Source organism: Vanellus vanellus (assembly GCF_965231255.1).
Source record: "Vanellus vanellus genome assembly, chromosome: 2".
Lineage (NCBI taxonomy): Eukaryota > Metazoa > Chordata > Aves > Charadriiformes > Charadriidae > Vanellus > Vanellus vanellus.
In genome coordinates, this window is record NC_138906.1 from 48453964 (window position 1) to 48472784 (window position 18821).

Consider the following 18821-nt stretch of genomic DNA (forward strand, 5'->3'; position numbering starts at 1 on the left):
GCTCAGCGTTGTGTCTACACATTACAAGTAACATTAATGAAAGAAACTCATTGGTTCTGAAAAAATGGTAGATTCATGTAAAACAACATGGAGTCTGACAGCAAAAGGGCCTTTTGGCCATTTTTAATTGTCATGTGAATGATATGGGCTTGCAAATAACTGCAGCAGGACATTTACTTGACAAGATGTGATGTGCTCATTGCTTGAGTCATCGCAGTGTGCTGCACTGAATGCGTTCTTTGAGAGACTTGCTGTTTATTGAGGTGCCAATTTAGGTACCCTCTACTGTACTCTTGTGCACAGCTTTATACCTATACCTTTCATGTGAAAGGGAAGTTGTGCTAAAATCCGTACAGGAATGTAGAAGGAAGCCATGGATGTTCTTGAATATGGTAAGCAGGAGTCCTTTGTCTCCTCCTATTTTAAGTAAAAGAAAAGGCTCAGGGCTTAATCTACAGGCAGCCTGATAGTGTTTATGATTCAGTCACTAGCTTCCTTCACTACAGACCTTGAATATTTTCTCTGACATCTTCTTTCCAATTCCCATTGCACTCTGTTCCAGCCTTTTGAATTGCTGTCCTCTCAGTAAAAGTCATGATAAAATCGCCTACTCCAGTGACAACAATTTCTAGTTTGTTATACTTGGTATCAGTATTCATTACAAAGCCTGTGGCAGCAGAGATTTTACTTTACCTTTCAAGTGGGGTTCATTCTCTCTGCAAAAACTTCTACTTCAGTACTAAGCATTTCAATATTGGGGTCTTCTAACTCCCTCAAAGGTTATCTGAGCTTTTTCTCGTTATGCTCCTTCCCAGTCTTGCCTATTGGGATTTTAGGCTGAGGAATCATGTTAGATGCAGGAAAAAGGTGGAGCCATTTCTTGATATTTTCTGTCATGGCTACAATCTCATTCTCATGGTGGTTCCCATCCATGGTACTGGGTAACTTGGTGCATGCCTCAGTCTGAGAAGTTCGACTCTCACATGCTGTCCAGAGCTAAATTACATTCACTAGAGAGATCCATGAGGAAAAACTAATGTCCGTTCCACCAATGCTCTCCTATAGAGACTTTCCAACTATGGGTCTTAGAAGAGAACCACGCTGTTCTTCAGAAACCACTCCTTAAGCCAAAGCTTTTTTTTCACCATCGGATCAAATTGTTATACCACCTTTTCCTTTTTTTCCCCCTGAGGTCCATACAGCTTGTCACAGTCTTCTTTACAAGATGTCAGAAGCTCTGGGAGTATGCATTGCCGGAAAGACTGGCTTTGTCCCTAAGGAAAGGCTTTAGAAGAGTCATGTAGCAAACACTAGCTTGTTATCTGCCAGCTTCTGACAAATTTGGTAGACAAACCCAAGGCTTTCTTCAGATTGGACTAACAGCACTGATAGCTTGCGAGAGGCTAAAGAGATCAAAATCTGCATTAAAAGAGGCAGACCAAACTTGTTTAGATCTCTAGCTGAAAAAGGTTTTCCGCTTCTTTTCAGCTTATTCTATCTTGTCGTGAGGCCCTTCTTTCCAAGTTTTTGACCACCTCAGCCACAATTTGACCATAATGAAGGGCCTGGAAGAAGCACAGAAGCCTGTGGAAAGTCTTATGATGCATGCTTGGCATCTCAAGTCTGTGCAGGGTTTCATGGTCCAAAATGAGAAATAAGACAAGTGTGTGCAGAAATCTGTGGAAAAGAACAAGCCTTATTAGGGTGTTTGGTGCAGTTGGTTATATTCACAATTGTATTTCCCTATATCATGTAGTATTCATATCCCAGGTGTCCAGTGAGTACTGTAGTCAAAATTTGTTTCTTGACTTTGTAAAATCACGGTTCGTGTTTTACAGAGTAAGGCTAGTTTTTGAATAGTGGAACAGCTACGGAACAGAATGTATATCTTCTCTCTTTCCTGAAAATATGAAGAGAAATAAAAACGCAGGAAATGAAGAAAAAAAACTTACTACAGAGTGTTTTGTGCTCCTTTGTGGAGGTATACATGAATATATAGAATGAGTCATTTTAATAGCCATGAACTTTAATATGCAGCTTAGAATTCAATAAAATGTATGTCAGTAAAAGGAAAAGGCTTTTATGCCCCGGATTTTAAGTAAATTAAAATCCTTTAGCACAGCAGTAAGCACCTCTTAGTCAGTCCCTGAAGTCTCACACACAGCAGCATACCACGATCAGGCAAAAGACTTCATCATCACCTGCTGAGCGTAAGTAAAGCCATCTTTCAGAAGTCATGGAGAAAAGGCATTTGGTGATATTTTTATTCTGTTCCTGTGAATGCTCATAACGCTATGAGTTTAGACTCATGAGCAGGATGCATATATGCTTCCTGTGCTTGTGACATTGGCATCAAATGTATCGTTTATCTTAAAAATTCAGAAAGAAAGGTCATTGAATATGCATTGGATATTCTTTAAGATAAGTAGTCCTAAAAATGCCTGAACCATACAACACTTTTTGTACATTTATTTCTGCACATTTTTGAACTGCTGTGGTAAAGAAACTGATTATCTGATTTAGTGTTTTATTAGATGCTAGGTGGACCTTCGTAAGGGCCAGCTGAGTCTCCTGAAACTGGTCTTGTTATTGACATGATTGAGGGCAGCTTTAGGTGAAGACAAAAGTAACAAATATAGAAAAGCATAAAAAAATTATCAGTGACCTTCTAATTGCCATTGACTGTCATGTTGAAGGTGTCATGAAGTAAACATGCAAGAGGAATAAGACGTCTTCTCACAGACAAAAGACATATTTGGTAAGGAATTTTATTGACACTGTCTGAGCTATGGCTGTTTTTTTGCCGATGAATAGAGGGTATTATTCTTGAGAGTATTGATCCTGGAATGTTTTTGAGCAGGAAATTTCCTCTTAACACACGCCACAGTTGTTCTGTTCAACACTCCATTTTCTGGTAATAACTTCTGTCTGGTGATCCCAAGACATCTTACAGCATACCTGTAGCTTTTTGCTTGTCATGGGCTAAGGCAAAATATTACTTATATATCCATTATTAGGATGGATCAGGATTAGATGGAGGCCAGCCTCCATCTCTTAATTGTTTAAGGCCAAATGAGCTCACTACAGAAACACATTAACTTCTTATCCCGTGAGCTTCTCTTGCTTTTACTGTTAATCTGTTTCAAGATAATTGCATGCTTACCTTCCAGACCTAGATTTGAAGGTCTGAAGTATTTTGGTTTTGCTGTTTGCTTTACAAGCAAGTAAAATGAGAGTACGGTAAAACTAACAGGCAACAGTGGGGGAGTTGAACCTGCCTTTACATGACCAAGCTGGGAACTTGGTTCTTGGCTCCTGTCAGGGACAAGTGACCGAATGCTCCTGATTTGTGAGCTGTTGCTGTCCCAAGGCAAGAACTGAGAGAAAAAGTGAGAATGGGTGAATCCTGGGCTCTTCCTGCCTAAGAAACAAAGGTGAATGAGGCAGTGGCTACAGCCCAGGAATGTAGGAGTCCTCTGCAGCAGATGTAGTAGCCTCCCCCCAAGGCTGAAGCTGGACCTGATGGTCATTTTCTGTGGGTTTTCATTCACCTTCTTCCCATTGTCTATGCTGTTCCCCTTTCCACAGCAAGAGTTGGCTGCTTATCTTGTTGTCTTGGCCCTCTGTCTCTGCCTTCCTCAGCTAAATGCTTTGGACTGGTATCATCCAGGAAGGGAAAACTAGGTGAAATCTCAGAGCACCCAAAGAGGCAAAGTTCCACTCCCAGAAGGGCCGAGGCACCCTGGAGATGGTTATCCTGTAAATATCTTCCTGATGATAGTTTGACAGCTACTGCTCAATTCCTGGTGGTGTCCTAATCTTCAGGACTCCTCTAGAGTACTATCCTCGTTCCTGTTCAGACTGCATACACATAGCACTTCATCCTTACATCAGGAACAGAGTGATCCCTGGTATCCAGATGCATCAAATTACATCTTCAGGATTGGAGTGGTAGGTGGGGAGAGGTGTGAATCTTGGAAAATGTGTTTTATTGATTCAGATCTTGCCTAGCTTTCACACAAGAAATAAACCAAAATACTTGGTAAGATCCAATTTTCTCCAGAAATGGTTCATTACTAGAGGCTTCTTTTCTGCCTAAGACACGCAGAGTCACACAGAAAGCAACGGCAACCGAATTAACAAACCTCAGGTTTCATGCTTGCATGTTGAATCTGTTTCCCTGCTGTAATGGAAAAGAAGTTCTGGGTGTTTGAGTTGGAAATGATGACATCTTTAAAACGGTCAAGAGCATTCATAACATGTCCCCAGAGTATTACAGCTGTTGGCCTTCAATTTTAGTGGTTGTTCAGCTTTAGGGCCTCTGTGATTCTTCACAACAAGTGCCAATACATCTGAGCTTAGCGAAAGTTGCAAGTGAGCCATAATTTAATTGTTAGAAGGGGGTGTGCTGATTATAGAGGCCTTAATGTGCTGCCCTGCCAGCTACAAGCAAGGTAGGAATTGAACAGCTGCTACTGAAAGGTATTTGGCAAGAACAGTATGTTCTACCAACTTTTTTTATTTGCTTTTAAAGATAGTGTGTATATATTGCTCTAGCCTGATGATTATGGAAAATGGAATTACATATTAAAATCCCAGGTCACTAATCCGGATGTTCTTGGATTTTCAACCAGTCGGCAATATAGAACATGTGTTGGCTTCTCTGAAGTAGTCTCCAGTATGAAGCCCCCAGCTATGTAACCTAAACTGAATCAATACTAGTTTATTTGCTGTGTCTCAGTGTAAAACTGGCGACAAATATTGATGTTTAGTTCCTTAATTTGTTGTCCTAGTAAAAGTACCAAAGATTAAGGCCCCAGTTCAGCAAAGTACTTCAGCATATTCATGTTAAACACAAGTGGTCTGTTGTCTTCAGAAAGACAATACAAATACCTAAGGTTATGCAAATATTCAACCACCTGGCTTAATCAGACATTGAATGGAGTAGTCGTACAGGAGGATATTCACACAGCCCAATTCTAGCAACCTTTCCTAGATGCCTATGAACTTCTCTGGGCCCTCTTTGTGGAAATGCACAGGACGGTTTGGAGCGTATGTTTTAGGCTCCTATTCCGAATATACCTGTAAGAGTTTTGTTTCTCTCATGCTGGTGCCAAAGGTGGTAGCCAACTAAGGTAAGTGTATAAAATTAGGCTGGATGACCATTTGCTTTGCTTTTTCCTGTACTTGTATTTCTTGCAAGTCATAGATTTTTCTTTGAGAAGCTCATAGTTCTCTCCATCCTGCATCTGGGGATGGGAGGAGCATGTCACCTGCCACTGCCATCATTTCAGCACTTCTAAGTGAACAAACTCAGGAGCTAGAGTGAGTGTATCTATTAGCTAATGTACAAAAGGGCATGATTAAACGTTGATGTATTTTTTGGGGATGCTCATCCTGGTGCTCATTTTGCATGTTACTTAAACCTCAGGTGCAACCTTTAAAGTGTAAGATCTTGTGAATTTAGATACATAAACAAAACTCAGACTTTTTCAACTTCTCTAGTGAGCTGCATGTCATAGATCCACGAGCCATTCTGTTATCCTGAATGTTTAAGGATTTTGTTTTAAAGTGGACGGTAGTGTCATAATTGCTTTAGCACTAGAGAGAATTTTTATCCAGTAAAAAAAACACATAAAATTGTAAGTATAGACTCGCTCATTTTAAAATGTCAAGTAGCCCCAAACACTCAAAACATTAGGAGAATTAGACTAATACATCTTTTTGTTTTGCACAAAAAGCATGATTTCCCTAGTTTCTCGTGCTGTGCATACATAATACAGAGATTGAGCTGTTCAGTTTTCTAGTGCCTTGATTTTGTCAATAGTTTGCAAATATGAGAATGCTTTCACATGGCATTAATTATATAGTCTGTTCTCAATACAGGACCACTTGAAGAGTCTTGACGGTGTTTACTAGATGCAGCATGGGAACCTTGGGAAGTTTACAGAGGCACTTGGGAGAAATATAGGTAGGGAATATGCAAAGGGCATTGACCAAACCCTTGCCAGGGCTATTGATGTTTACTGTTTCCTCTATTGCTTTTGTCTTCATCCGCTTCCTACTCTAATACTGTACTTATCTGTAAGGAAAATGTGTCCTTTTCCTTCTTTCCTTCACCAAATTATTTCTCCATCATCACATAGTGATTTCTTTCTTTTTGTATACGTAAGTCATTAAGGTATACATCTCGTGTTGCCCATGTGGAGGGAGGTCAGCAATCCAGAGCTGGTACCACAAAAAGTACCCATGAGGTAAAACGCCAGAGACCTGGGCAACATGCAAACTATCTTGCATGAGGGAGAGGTTAGCAGACCAAAAGCACCGCGTTTGCCACCGTTCCAAAGGGAGAAGCCACCACTTCTGAGGGTGCAGCATCATCAGGGGTGGCTCTGTGGCAGGTCTGTCTCCTTCTGCAGTGAACCTCATTGCTGAGCAGCTTGTTTTCACGAGTTGTTGGGCTTCGGAGTTTGGAGATACCAAACAATGTTTACAGTAGTACACGTACTGTTTACATTAACCAGACATGGCCAAAGGCTGGGACAAAACCAGAGGATACTAGTACTTGTAAGGCCTAACCTTGCTCTTAGTTTAAGGTAACACCTTAGACATGTATTTCCATTAACTTTTTCCTGCAGAAAAATAATTTTGGTACTGAAGAGGACTGAGTATTGCAAAAGTACACTTTAGCTTAATGGTAATTCTTCTGTTTCGGTCATGTTTCAAAGCAAGCTTGGGTTTTATCTCTGTGAATCTACTAGCTGAAACAAATTGTTTATACTATATTCTGCTTGTTATGTTTCTGTGAACGTTAATAGCAATCTTCATTAGTCTTTTACGTGCCATATTTTCAGGCAGCTAGATGTAGTATTATTTGTTTTTCCAAGAGATTTGAGATAGAGGAATGACCAGTCTTATTTTGAAAAGTGTTTAGGTATTAAATGTTTATTCTTTGGGAAAAAAATAAAAGGACTAGACCTCTTATCTGCCACTTCAAATGCCTAAATAGCTCTGTCAATCTTGTCTTGTTTTGATGAAGAGCCAGAAGAAACTGAATGCGTAAACCTTTCTGGGCCTTTCTGAAAATCATAGATCTACTGTCCATAAGTGGAAATTGCTTTTCTTTCTTCCTCTGCTGTATGGTGTAGTCATTGTGTGGCTCTGCCAGAACGTGAATTGGTCTTAATCCTGTTTTGTGCTGTGAACACTTTCCAGAGCTACAGATGTGGAAAGGGACCTGAAAGAAGTTGTGGACTTTATCCACCGACCTTCAGGCCCCTTCCAGTGGATATAGGTGTGAACTAAGCCCACATGTTTGATGTACAAAAACTTTACACAAAGAGGTTTTTATGCCTATGTTAATATATATATTTGATGGGTTAATTTATGTTAATCTATGTTAATTTATATATTTTATATATAGATGCATATATACTTGTCATAACTGGGCATCTCAGGATCCACAGCAGTTGTTTTTATTTTTAACTTAAAATATCTTTTTAATTGGACTACTTAAAAGTATTACTACTTTTATGATAACCTCGTATGGTTATTTAGCATAGTTCAGCACTTGAGTGCTGCTTCATCTCCTCCTGTTGCTGTACGGTGCAGCTGAAGGTTTTGTTAGTAAATTACTGTGGGGATTGTGATATTTCTGTCAAGAATTGTTCAGCTCCGTACCAGATGATTACATTAATCTCTCCACTGACACGCTTGACACATTGACAGCCTTTTGATGGGACTGGCTTATTGGTAACGCAGAGATGCATTGGTTTACATCCAGTATTAACATTTAATACAATGTGGCTAAAGACAGTGCTCAGGTTGACCAAAAATATATATGTAGTAATATGTAATATTATGATTGTTTCATTGAAATGCATAAGCCTGAATATTTTCCTTTCTCTGATGGGCAAATTGTTAGTTTTATAACCGTCATTTTGGTGTGAAACCCTAAACCAGGAGAGAGTCCCTTTCCCCAGATTCAAACCATTGAAAGGAAATCAGCATTAACTCTGAATTACCACACAGCTGAACAAGAGATTGCAGTTATATTCATACTCTTAAACTGTTACGACAACTGTATATAATTATTGACTTTTCAGAGATACCTACTGTATCCTTGCATGCCCACATTCAAGAAGCAGCAGCGTGTTGCCTGCTCTTCAGACACATCTGTCTGAAACAAAAGCATTGATCAACAAAGTAGATGGCATCAGCTATGTGTCAAATGTGCCTTGAATTTTTGCTCGATCTCGATCACTGATGCTGAATGAGTTAAACTGATGACTTTTCAAAGACCCTCTGTATGCCACAACACTGTTAAAACCAGGATGCTGTTTAAAATAATTTTACCGAGGTTAGGAAATCTCAGACTGTGTATAAAGAGCCTGCAGCCCAGGGAAGTGTGTTTCGGATAATTCTTCATGGGCCCTAAACAGTATCGTTTTCACTTGTCTTACCACCTGAAGAATAGCTCTACATAAGCAAACTTGTTTCCTTTCTCATTTTTAGTATCGGCAGTAAATTTGTTAATATAGGAAGACTTTAAAATTGCAATATTCGGGTTTCATTTAAATGACCGTATTTTGTTGTGACATTTTTTTTTTTTTCTGGGAAAAAAAAATGCCTCCTCTTATGACAAACTATATTCTAAATAAGTAGTAGTAGCTGGAATTCAACTAGCAGCTCTAAATTCTAATTCATGCTTCTTCCAAGAGCAGATGTCAGCTTCAATTACTATTTTACAAATTCATTTATCTCAGAAAATGAGATGCATGGAGAATATTATTGTTGGTATTTCTTCAGCTGTGTGTCTACAGCTTTTAATAATAAGATTCTGCTTAGCTCATGGGAAAATATGTCCTAAATATGCTTTAGATTTTTGCCAGTCTTTGAAGTAGGACATCAGAGAGTTTTGTTTGCAATCAAATTAAGGTGCTTTAATTCAGGAATTATGAAGTAATTAAGGATGAATTATGAAAATTATCATTGTGTCTTCAAGTGAAGAAATTTTTATTCAGCAGTAATATGATGAAAGTCAAAGTCCACTGAGGCTTGAAGGTGAAGGTAGGGGCTAATATTAACAATTCAGATTTTCTTTTACTAGCTTTTTTATAATACTTCTTTCAATTTCCTTTTTTTTTTTTTTATTAAATAAGCCCTTTTCTTAGACTTCACCATGCTTTTCACATTCCCAAGATTGAACAGCTGTCAGAACTAGAAAGGTATTGCCCTACCTTTAGCAGTAAGTTCCTAAAAAAAAAAAAATAATCATGGAACTTATAATGCAGTTCTCCTAGCAGATATCAAAGGGTCTTTATAGAGCAGCAGACAAGCTTTGCTGCAAATGTAGTTTTGAACCCAGAGCACTTTCTTTCAAGTTTCAGAAAAGTTTTAATCATTCATAGTCAGTAATGCCAACATACCAAATGACAGGAAGATAACTGGAGAGGAAGGGGACCTTTTGTGTTGTAAGTGAGATAAACCTGTTTGTTTACTGAACCATGAGATTCTGTAGCAGATATTCTAAGATTTTCTGGTACAGTTAGAAAACAATATTTTGTATGAGATCAAAGATATGTAATTTCCTGATTCTTTTGCAGAGTCATTTCAGGAGATAAATGTAACAATCTTTTTCACCAAGATTCATGTTAGCTGAAAAGTGGCTGGATTGTACTCTGTTTTAAAGAGAAATATAAGCTTAATAAACAAATGCTTAGAAATAGCATGTTCAGGGACAAATCAAAGTTGGATGTATTGATGGGAATCTTAAGTAATACTGCTGTACTCCATAGGGATACCCTTGAGTTACAGAGAACAGAATTTAGTGAAAGCTGCTAAAATTATTCTTTCAAAGATCCCTGCACTTGCTTTTATGCCCCACAAGCCCTACTTGCGACAGATATGCCTCCTACTTTACAATATGCTTGTCGGTGTAGGATGCAGACGACCTGGCTGCATCCAAAAGGATAAGTCACCGGAACAGGTTGACCACAGAAGCTGTGGATGCCCCATCTCTGGATGTGTCCAAGGCCAGGTTGGATGGGGCTTTGAGCAACCTGGTCTAGTGGGAGGTGTCCCTGCCTATGGCAGGGGGGTTGGAACTTGATGATCTTCAAGGTCCTTTCCAACCTAAACCATTCTATGATTCTATGAAATAAATGCCCACTGGAATGGATATTCCATGTGCAGAAAGCTTCTTTTTCAAGGTTTACATTGAATGACATCAGTATGTTGAAATAACTGAATTTTCCGTGGTTGGCTTAGGAGCCGTGTGTTGGTTGTCTGCAATGGCAGCGGTGAGATGCCTGATCCAGAGGGACTTTCGTGGTATCATTCTGGTGTGCTCAGTAGTGACTTGTGCAGAGTGTGGTGACTTGGCAGCTGCAGAGCCTCTCCTTGCTCCCGAGCACGGACCACCCCGCAGCTCCCTGGAGGAACTAGTGAAAACCCTGTGTTGGCGAGCAAAAAGTGCCGCTTCCTTTGGGGGGTGGATGAGGGAGAGCAGAATGGTTTTAAATGATAGTCGCTATCATGCTGAATGACATTTGAAAGTGAGAAGCTGAAAACCTCCTTAGCTGCTGATTTGTGTCATAGTTATCCTTCAAGGCAGGCAATGACAAGCTGTTGAGAGATATTAACCCAGCTGCTAACGCCCACGGAGGAGCACAAACTTGAGCATTAATCTTGTTTTGTGGCTTTTGTCAGTGCTGCATAAAGGTAGGTGTATTGTAATTGATCTCCAGACCAGAAAGGAAATGTTAATACGTAGCTAGTAGCAGAATAGTCAAAATAAAGTCCCACAGGATAATGGAAAATTCTTTGTTCGCCGAGGGAAAGATTTACAACTTCCTCAGCCAGTTGAGAACACAACATTATTATGTTGTCAAATTTTAGTAATTTTGCACTGGTGCGCAGGAAATCAACTGCAAATCACCGGATAGCCTGATAAATTCATTTGGGCCCAGATCCACTAAATGACTCGGAACATTTTTAGCCACCCTGAGTATAAAATTGCGGTTCTCGAGGCTCCTGTTTAGCTCCCCTCTCACAGTGGCGGTGAGTCAAAGCAGTAAGTCCCTATGATTGTGCTGATATTCATACTGCTTTTCACACGCTTGGAAGCACCTTACCCTTGACAGAACCAAGTCTCTGCCTCATGCCCAAACCCCGTCATTATCTACAAAGCAGATATCTTGTCTGCCTGTATGGCCTTTGGGGCTTGTTCCAGTTAATTTTCTCTAAGCATGGGTTGTGTGTTGCACAAAAGCTGGCAGCAAGAGGGATTTTATTTCAAACCACAGCTTCCAGGGATGAAAATGTGGAGACTGGCAATATCTGCTGTCCAGCCAGTAGGTTGGTGGTCAGAGTGTGCCTCCAGGCTAGAGGGGTGCCCAGCCCTGTGCCTCCTCTGCCCTGGCGCATTGGGACTGCTGTCGGCAGCCAGAAGGAATGAGGGAAGTTGGGGTCACTGTCGAATCTCTTGTAGTTTGCAGGGAGGGCACTCACTTCAATGTGGTAACCTGGATTTCAGTCCCAAGGACGGGAGGACTTCAACGACTACTCGTACTATTTTATCCAGGGACTGTTTCATAAAAATAATGTTTGCACATACCTCCAGTGTTGTCCTTGGTCCTCAATCTATCCAGAGTTAGTCTCCACCATTGCTCATTCTCTTCTGGACCAATACGTCTGCTTTCATACAAATAAGAATGAAGGTGAAGGAGTGTCCTCTGTCACCCAGTCTGACAGGTGATTATGGTACTGCTCTGGGAGGCGTGGGTTTGAATCTCCTCCTACCCCCAGGTTTCCAGCTCTTCTGGGTGCATGAACTCCAGGCTAAAAAGGGACAACTGGGTACCTATGTGGTCATGTTGAATTGCTGCGAGTCCTGGGTGGACAGAGGTGATCCCCAACTTTACCGAAGCCAGACAAGTGTCAGGATTAGGATATGCCTTTCTTCAGTTGTCGTGGGCTGTTGCGTTGGGTGGATGCCTTTTTTGGGTGTCTGCAGCGTACAGGGAGAATAAGGTTCAACCACAGAGCTGCAAATTTCATTGCACAGACAAGACGCTGAAAAGTTAGGAAACGGAGTGCTCAAATGCCAGCAATGAATCCCTGCCTATATCTAAGCCTTTGTAACACAGGGAAACAAAATAAAGAACAATCATCTGAGATACCGCATTTAAGCATGTTAGTGTGTATCACCCTGGGTCAGACCCTTGGTTGGTAGAGACTGATGTAAGTCCTTTGATTTCAGCATAGTGAAAAACAATTCAGGGCGGTGTGGGATGGGGTTCTGGCCCACAAAGCTTGTCAGAGTAATGAAATCCCAGATGTCAGGTATCCCCTTTGCTTGTGTGGTCTTGGCTGAGAAAGGGATCATGGCTCACATCTGGGGGGGAAATAGTGAGTTTGTAGGCGAGTGAGCTATAGAATAGCACAAAGAGAGTAAAAGCCAGTAATTCAGATAGCGTGGCCAAATGGGAACTCTGCACTTGTTCTCCCAGTGCATTTGGAGGTAAGGCTTTTAACCATTTCAAACTGCAAATGCAGGTGTCCCAGATTTCACATGAAACAGAAATAACTATAAACAGAAGGGCAGTACAAAATCTGTAATTGTGCCTCTGTCGGACTTCACAGGGATGGAAAAATATCCCCTAGCACAGGATTGGGGCCATAAAGGTCAAACCTCGCTTTCCAGGAAGCCACTTCCCCATCCCTCCATCAGGATGATAGTTTCACTCAGTAACGTCTGTTTGACATTTACTGTCTTAGGTCCCACCTTTCTGCCTCTGTCACAGAAAATACATGATGTGGTAACAGACTCACATTAATGCACCTCTCAAGTCCAAACAGAGCCTGATGTCTTCTTTTGTTAAAGCAGGTTATAATTTTTGTTACCTACCCTTTAATTTTCAACCTAGGAACACTTTTCCCCTAATTCTATTGTATCAGCTATTAGACAGATTAGCTGATTTGCATGCTCTGCCAAGCTAAACTGAAAAGATTCAAGTCTGCAGGTCACATTTATTAGCAGAAGCAATACTCCTGAGATATGTGTTTGCTTAATTTTTCATCTTTAAATAGACAGGGCTGCCAAAAAATTAAACCTGCTTGCCTAAGAGGGAGAGAGGAGTTAGTAAAGGCATTGATGAAGTAGCAGCGATTTAAAAATAGCTTCTCGTGTATTGATTTTTAACTGTTGGCGAGAAATACTGTGATATTTATGATGAAGTTTTGTGAAGAAACGTACATTATCTGCCAAACAAATCCCTATTTAGCTCTCTGTGCTAATCTAATCCCTAGGCTTCCAGTGTCTGACAATTAATCACTTTCAAGAGTTTTAGTTTTCCCTAAAGAGCACCATTGGTAGAAAAAAAACAGGGCAGTTTCTAGTTATGGGAAGCAGGACTGGGTCAGGTCTGGACCTGCAGAGATTCCAGCTTGGCCCTGTGGCTTCTGATCCTGGGTCTTGGCTTTCTCTGCCCCAGGTTCCTGATCCGCCTCTGTGTCAGGAGCCAGCAGGAGGGGTAATGTGTAGCTGAAGGGGGGATCACAGCTGGGCAGGACCGAGCTGCAGAAAAGCAGAGAGCAGGCGGGATGTGAGGAGAAGTGTTTCCTCCTTGTGACATCTGAGCAGTCACCTAGGATATCCTTCAGGTGAAAATACCATGTTAGGTGTATTGTCCATTTTTAGCAGCAGTAGGTCCTACTATATATAACAACAGGGTTTTTCAGGAGTCTCTTATACGCCAATAAAGTGGTTCTGCATTACTGAGGAAACCGTATGTTTTCATACCAAATGAAGTTTAAGAAGCAGTAAACTGAAATTCTTTGCAACGGTTTTCTAAGGATGGAGGAATTTTCATAATGTGGAAATTTTACTGGCTGCACTCTCGCTATAACGGTGTTATTCCTCAGCAATAACAGGATGACCATAGACGAAAAGCAGCTGCCCCTTTAGGTGAATTATTCTATCAGGTTAGGACAGTTGGCCTTGCCCTGGTGTTAGACACGCAGCACAATCAGTACAAAATCAGCAAAAAAAGTACAACTGGAGTATGTGTGTTGTTGGGAGGCAGTGTGCAGGTTTAACCATTGAAGCTGCTTTTGGGAAGCCTGGTGCGTGCTCCCTTTGAGCCACGTGCAAAGTATTAAAGTGCAAAGCCTTAATGCTGGCCCCAGCAGACAACTCCTATCCCTTTCTCTTCTCCTGTACAGCTCAGAAAGGGCGATCCTCAGCGTGGCCAGAAGCTGAGCATGTCCCAGCTCCCTGTCGCCCTCTGTCCCGGGCACTGGCCAGAGCCTGCCTGTGGGCAGCATGAGCCCAGGGCCACCAGCAGCTCCCCGTGGGCAGCAGGCACTGCCCTGCGGTCAGGAACGCGTGTCCTGCTCATGCCTGAAGATGCGCCCTGGTCATGCCTGAGGCCATGCCGGCAAGCACATTGTGTGCAGAAGTGGGGAGCAGCTCAAAGCCCCCATAAGAGATGATATAGACAGTAAATACTGTAAAGGCACGCAAATTCTTTATAAGTAGTAGGCAGCTCACTGCTGGAGTGATAAATGAGGCAGTTCCCATCCTGGGACAACTCTGGGGGTCATTCTCTCAGTTTACTGTGGTCTAACTTTGTAGAAAGCGGTGTGGAACAGAGACACGGTGGAAAGGGAACATGAGCACAGACATTCAGGCTGAAATTTTTGAATACTACACAGTTCACTTTCTGGCACCTCGTTTTTGTCTAAAAGAATTATGAGCAAGTAAAGAGTTAAGGCATCAAATGTTTTAACGTGCGAGAGATGCTTGAGAAATAAGTGAGAGCATTAGAAGCTCAGATACCATTAGTTCATTTTAGTACAGAAGACTGATTTGTCAGAGAAACCTTGTTCAGATATGCTGCGGAGGTTTATTGAAGAGGTCTTCATGCCATGATGGATTTTCAGAAAGAAAAAACAAACACACCCACCACTCCCCCCCCCAAAAAAAAAACACCCAACCAACCAAAAACCCAAATAGTCTTGAAATCCTAGCAAAATCCTAGTGGGAGGAAAGGTTGCTTACCACAACTTTACTTAAGCTAAATAAGACTTTTTTTTAATGCAAATTGCAGATGTTTCCGCAAGGTGATCCCAATTAGTCCAGCTCAGTTTCTGACTAAGTGAAGGGCATCAGTACTCCTGAAACGTGCAAGTCTGAAGTCAAAGACGATCAATATCAGCTGCTCTTACATATAAAAGAAAGAAAACAACACAGTTCCTGTGGCAGATATGTGCAGACCTGGCAGATAGTTTCTGATATGCTGAAGGAAGATTACTGCAATATTTTCATCAAAATACTATGAACCCATCACTGAGCTGAAAATTTTCTGTCACCTGTGGTTTGCGACACGTGAATTTAAAGATGTTTGCCTTTAGAAAAAGTACTGTTCATTGCCTTGCAGTTAGCAAATGGATTGTCTTTATAAATCAACATTAAGATCCTGTGAGAGTATTCTTTGTCACTGAATTACAGATCTGCCGTCTGATAAAAAGAGAGTACTGTAGGAAAAGAAAAAAATGTCAGTTAGCTCATGCTGAGCTTGCACAACGCTTTCCTTGCTATTTGATAGAAGCTAAAATAAAGCAACGAATCCTGAAATGTGTTTGTTCGCGTAAAATGCCACTGGTGCACGGTTGACTGGGGTTGCTCCTTTTGGTTGTAATGATATCCAGAGGCGATAATACATGTGGGTATACTGGGCTTGCTGTAGATAAAATGGTATGTTAGATTTGGCATGAAAAGGAATCTTGATGTGTAACACCAACAATGGCTGTGCTTCCCATGACTTTACTACGGCCAGGTTTTCGCTCCCGGGCTCTTTGTATAACGAACGCTCATAGAGAAATTCCCCAGGAAACTTTAGTTCCTTGTACTGTCAGATGAATAAGGTAACTCATTATATCATTTTAATCAAAGGTATCTACAACATTTAGAAAAAAATCAGTACTAGTTATTGCTTGTATTAATATATAATGTGAACTATCTTACTTGACCTTTATGTAATATTTATCCCTAGATCTGCCATTGGGAAGCTGGGAGCGGAGGTGTTTGAGGCCGTGTACAGCTATCTCAAGCAGGCGAGGCAGCAGAGTGCCAGTGAGGAGGAGATCAGGAGACGTCTGGAGAAATTGGTTCCTCGAGCCAGCGACTGCTTTGAAGTGGATCAGCTTCTGTACTTCGAGGAGCAGCTACAGGCTGCAGAAGCACATCTTCAGCTGTAAAATACATGTCAGTAACAGGACTGGAAATAGCAAGGAGGAGTGAAGGCGCTGAGCTGCCGCCTTCAGGCCAGCGAGGAAGTACGGGAGGTATTTGGAGGAAACTATTGAAGGTAACATAGTACATAAGCGCGTGAGTAAACTCCATTTAAGATTCCAGACCACAGTGAGATTTGGGTAAGTATGGTGCGGATTACAGGGGCAGGAAGAACAACAAATGTTTGTGACACTGAAGCGGAGGATGCACCGTTACCAACATCCCTTTTTGACCACTTAGGGCATAAAGAAAGGTGGTGTCCTGGGCCTTGGCCAGGCGTCAGTCCTGCAACCAGAGCATCATTGGCAAAGCTGCCAATGATGGAAATGGTGCAGGATTAGGCTCCAGCTGCTGTTGATTCCTACACTAACTGGTCCTCGTGACATTTAGGCCCTTATTTTTTTTTGTACTTTGGCAGGTTTACCCTTGAACATACATGTATATGTACAGCTTCTCAGCCGCTAGTTGTCTTGTTATTATTCAGTGTTCGAAAAGACTGCATTTAATCTGAGCGACTTTCAAAGGAACTGTGAAAATACATGCCTATGTGTATATTTATATACATACATGCATGCTCATATACACAGAGATAAGTATGTATATCCATGGAGGGAGAAAGATGTCTGGCCATAAACTGTACATGTGTGCATGTATGGAGATGGAGTCGTGAGGGCTGAGCTATAGCTGACTATGTTAGCTAAGAATCCTTATTGCGACTTCTGAGGGTTTTGGATCAAATTCATTGTACACAGATGGAACAATAAACGGTGTTTCTTTGGCTTGCACGTGGTTACCGTTAATGTTTTTTCTTAGTGTTTATGTTCCCTTCTTCTTATGCATCACACTTTTGCTGATTTCAACTGTATATCATGCTCTGATTATATACCTGATGTTTTTCTTCTACTTCTTCCTTCTTTATTCTGCATTCTGAGCTCCCTCATCCATCTGTGTAAAACACTAAAGGATAACAAAGTGGTACAATCTATAGAGGAATCTCAGATGAGTTATGTACCAAATTAATTTTAGGCATCGAGCCGTTATCATAATCCTTATGTTTCCTGCTTTTGTGCCACAACTCTTAAGAGACTCAGGGACTGAATTAAATAAATTAAAAGAAATTAATAATACGACTATCAAAAAACATTGTTGTTTGACGTGAGATGAGTTATTTACAGGTAAGAATACTGGTATTGATAGTAAATTAAGCAGTGCTACTGATCCACCTTTGTGACATGCTTTAAGAGCCTCAAAGGCAAAGGTAAGTAGAGTCATCTTAATCGATCTCAGCAGCAACACACACTGAGGAAGCAAAGGACATGCCCAGCTACAGAAGATGTGGCATTAAACTTCCAGCTCAAAGTAATAGGAGAATCTGGCATGTCTAATTTCAGCTTTTATTTGGAATACAGAGCGGTACACACCGGAGGCTAAAATCCACTCTGGTGTTCACTGAGGTAGGGAAACACATTTTTTTACTTCTATGTGTTGGCTCAGATGCCATAGGTGGAGAGGCACTTTGGAGCACAGGTTCTCAGTCAGGTTGCAGTCTCTTTCCTGTTATTTCTTCATGTAATTACACTCTCCATCCTTCTGAATGTTTTGTGTGTGTACTTTCTTCCATTTTTTTTTGCACAGGACTTCATTTAAGACCATTTAAAAACAGAAGTGCAAAAGTCCAAGATAAAGGAGGAGTTACTGAATGTCACAGAGACTAAAAAGTTGACAAAGCAAACAATAAGTAACTAACACATGGTGAGAACAATGACAGAGGGAGGTAATCTCCACTACTGCACTTACCTCCGGCTGTGATTCAGAGTAATTTATCACAAAAACTTCATAAACAGCCTCTGTAAGCAATCAATTCCTTTTAATTAATGAGGAACACCTCATCAGACTTTTTTCCTGCAGCATGCAAGAAAAAAGAGCTGCATAGGAATGGGTCAAGGTCTCTAAGGCATTCAAGCTCAAGGGAGATCATTAAAGGGCAATTTTTAAGCCACGCAGATTACCCTCAGGGAAATGGTTGCTCTCTGACAAGCAGTACTTTTGCTTGTTGCACATGAAAAAGAAATCACAGCGCCTTTTACAGTTACTTCAGTTGCTTTCTTCTCTCTGCAGGATATAAACTTTAAGTCCTATGAGGATCTGGAGGTTACTGCTTTACTGGTTTTATGCTTTAAAGTACGCTTTAGTTTTGTTTTTTCCGTCAGTCATACCACAATTAGGCAATGTGGTATACATATTAAACTGAGCAGGAAACTTTTTGTCTTTGAACTGTAGTAAAAGCACGGAGAGAAATCCCATGGATTTGACAGAAATTCTTACATCACTGTTTCTGTTGAGGGTCATTTCAGAAAAGTGTTAGGTCGGATTATATGCCTTTGGCTCTACTCTCGTTTTCCAATAAAACCCTACCTTTTTCAAATGTCATCTCTTCCAAAATTCTCAGCAGATTGTTGGATTTGAAATTGCATCATCCAGATCAGGACCAGCTCTTATTTTAGAGACAATGAGATCTATCCCC

The 18821-nt window shown here is 41.0% G+C and overlaps 1 protein-coding gene across 1 annotated transcript in view; it reads left to right on the forward strand.

Moving 5' to 3' along the window:
* The window catches only part of NEK11 (NIMA related kinase 11), a gene marked incomplete at its 5' end in the record, with an annotated part of 94127 nt that extends 77855 nt beyond the window's left edge, over positions 1 to 16272 (forward strand). The window contains one exon of the mRNA XM_082499353.1: positions 16059 to 16272. Within this exon, the coding sequence (XP_082355479.1) occupies positions 16059 to 16263 (205 nt within the window). The 3' untranslated portion in view covers positions 16264 to 16272. The remainder of the gene's footprint in view (positions 1 to 16058) is intronic.
* Between the last annotated feature and the right edge of the window lie 2549 nt (positions 16273 to 18821).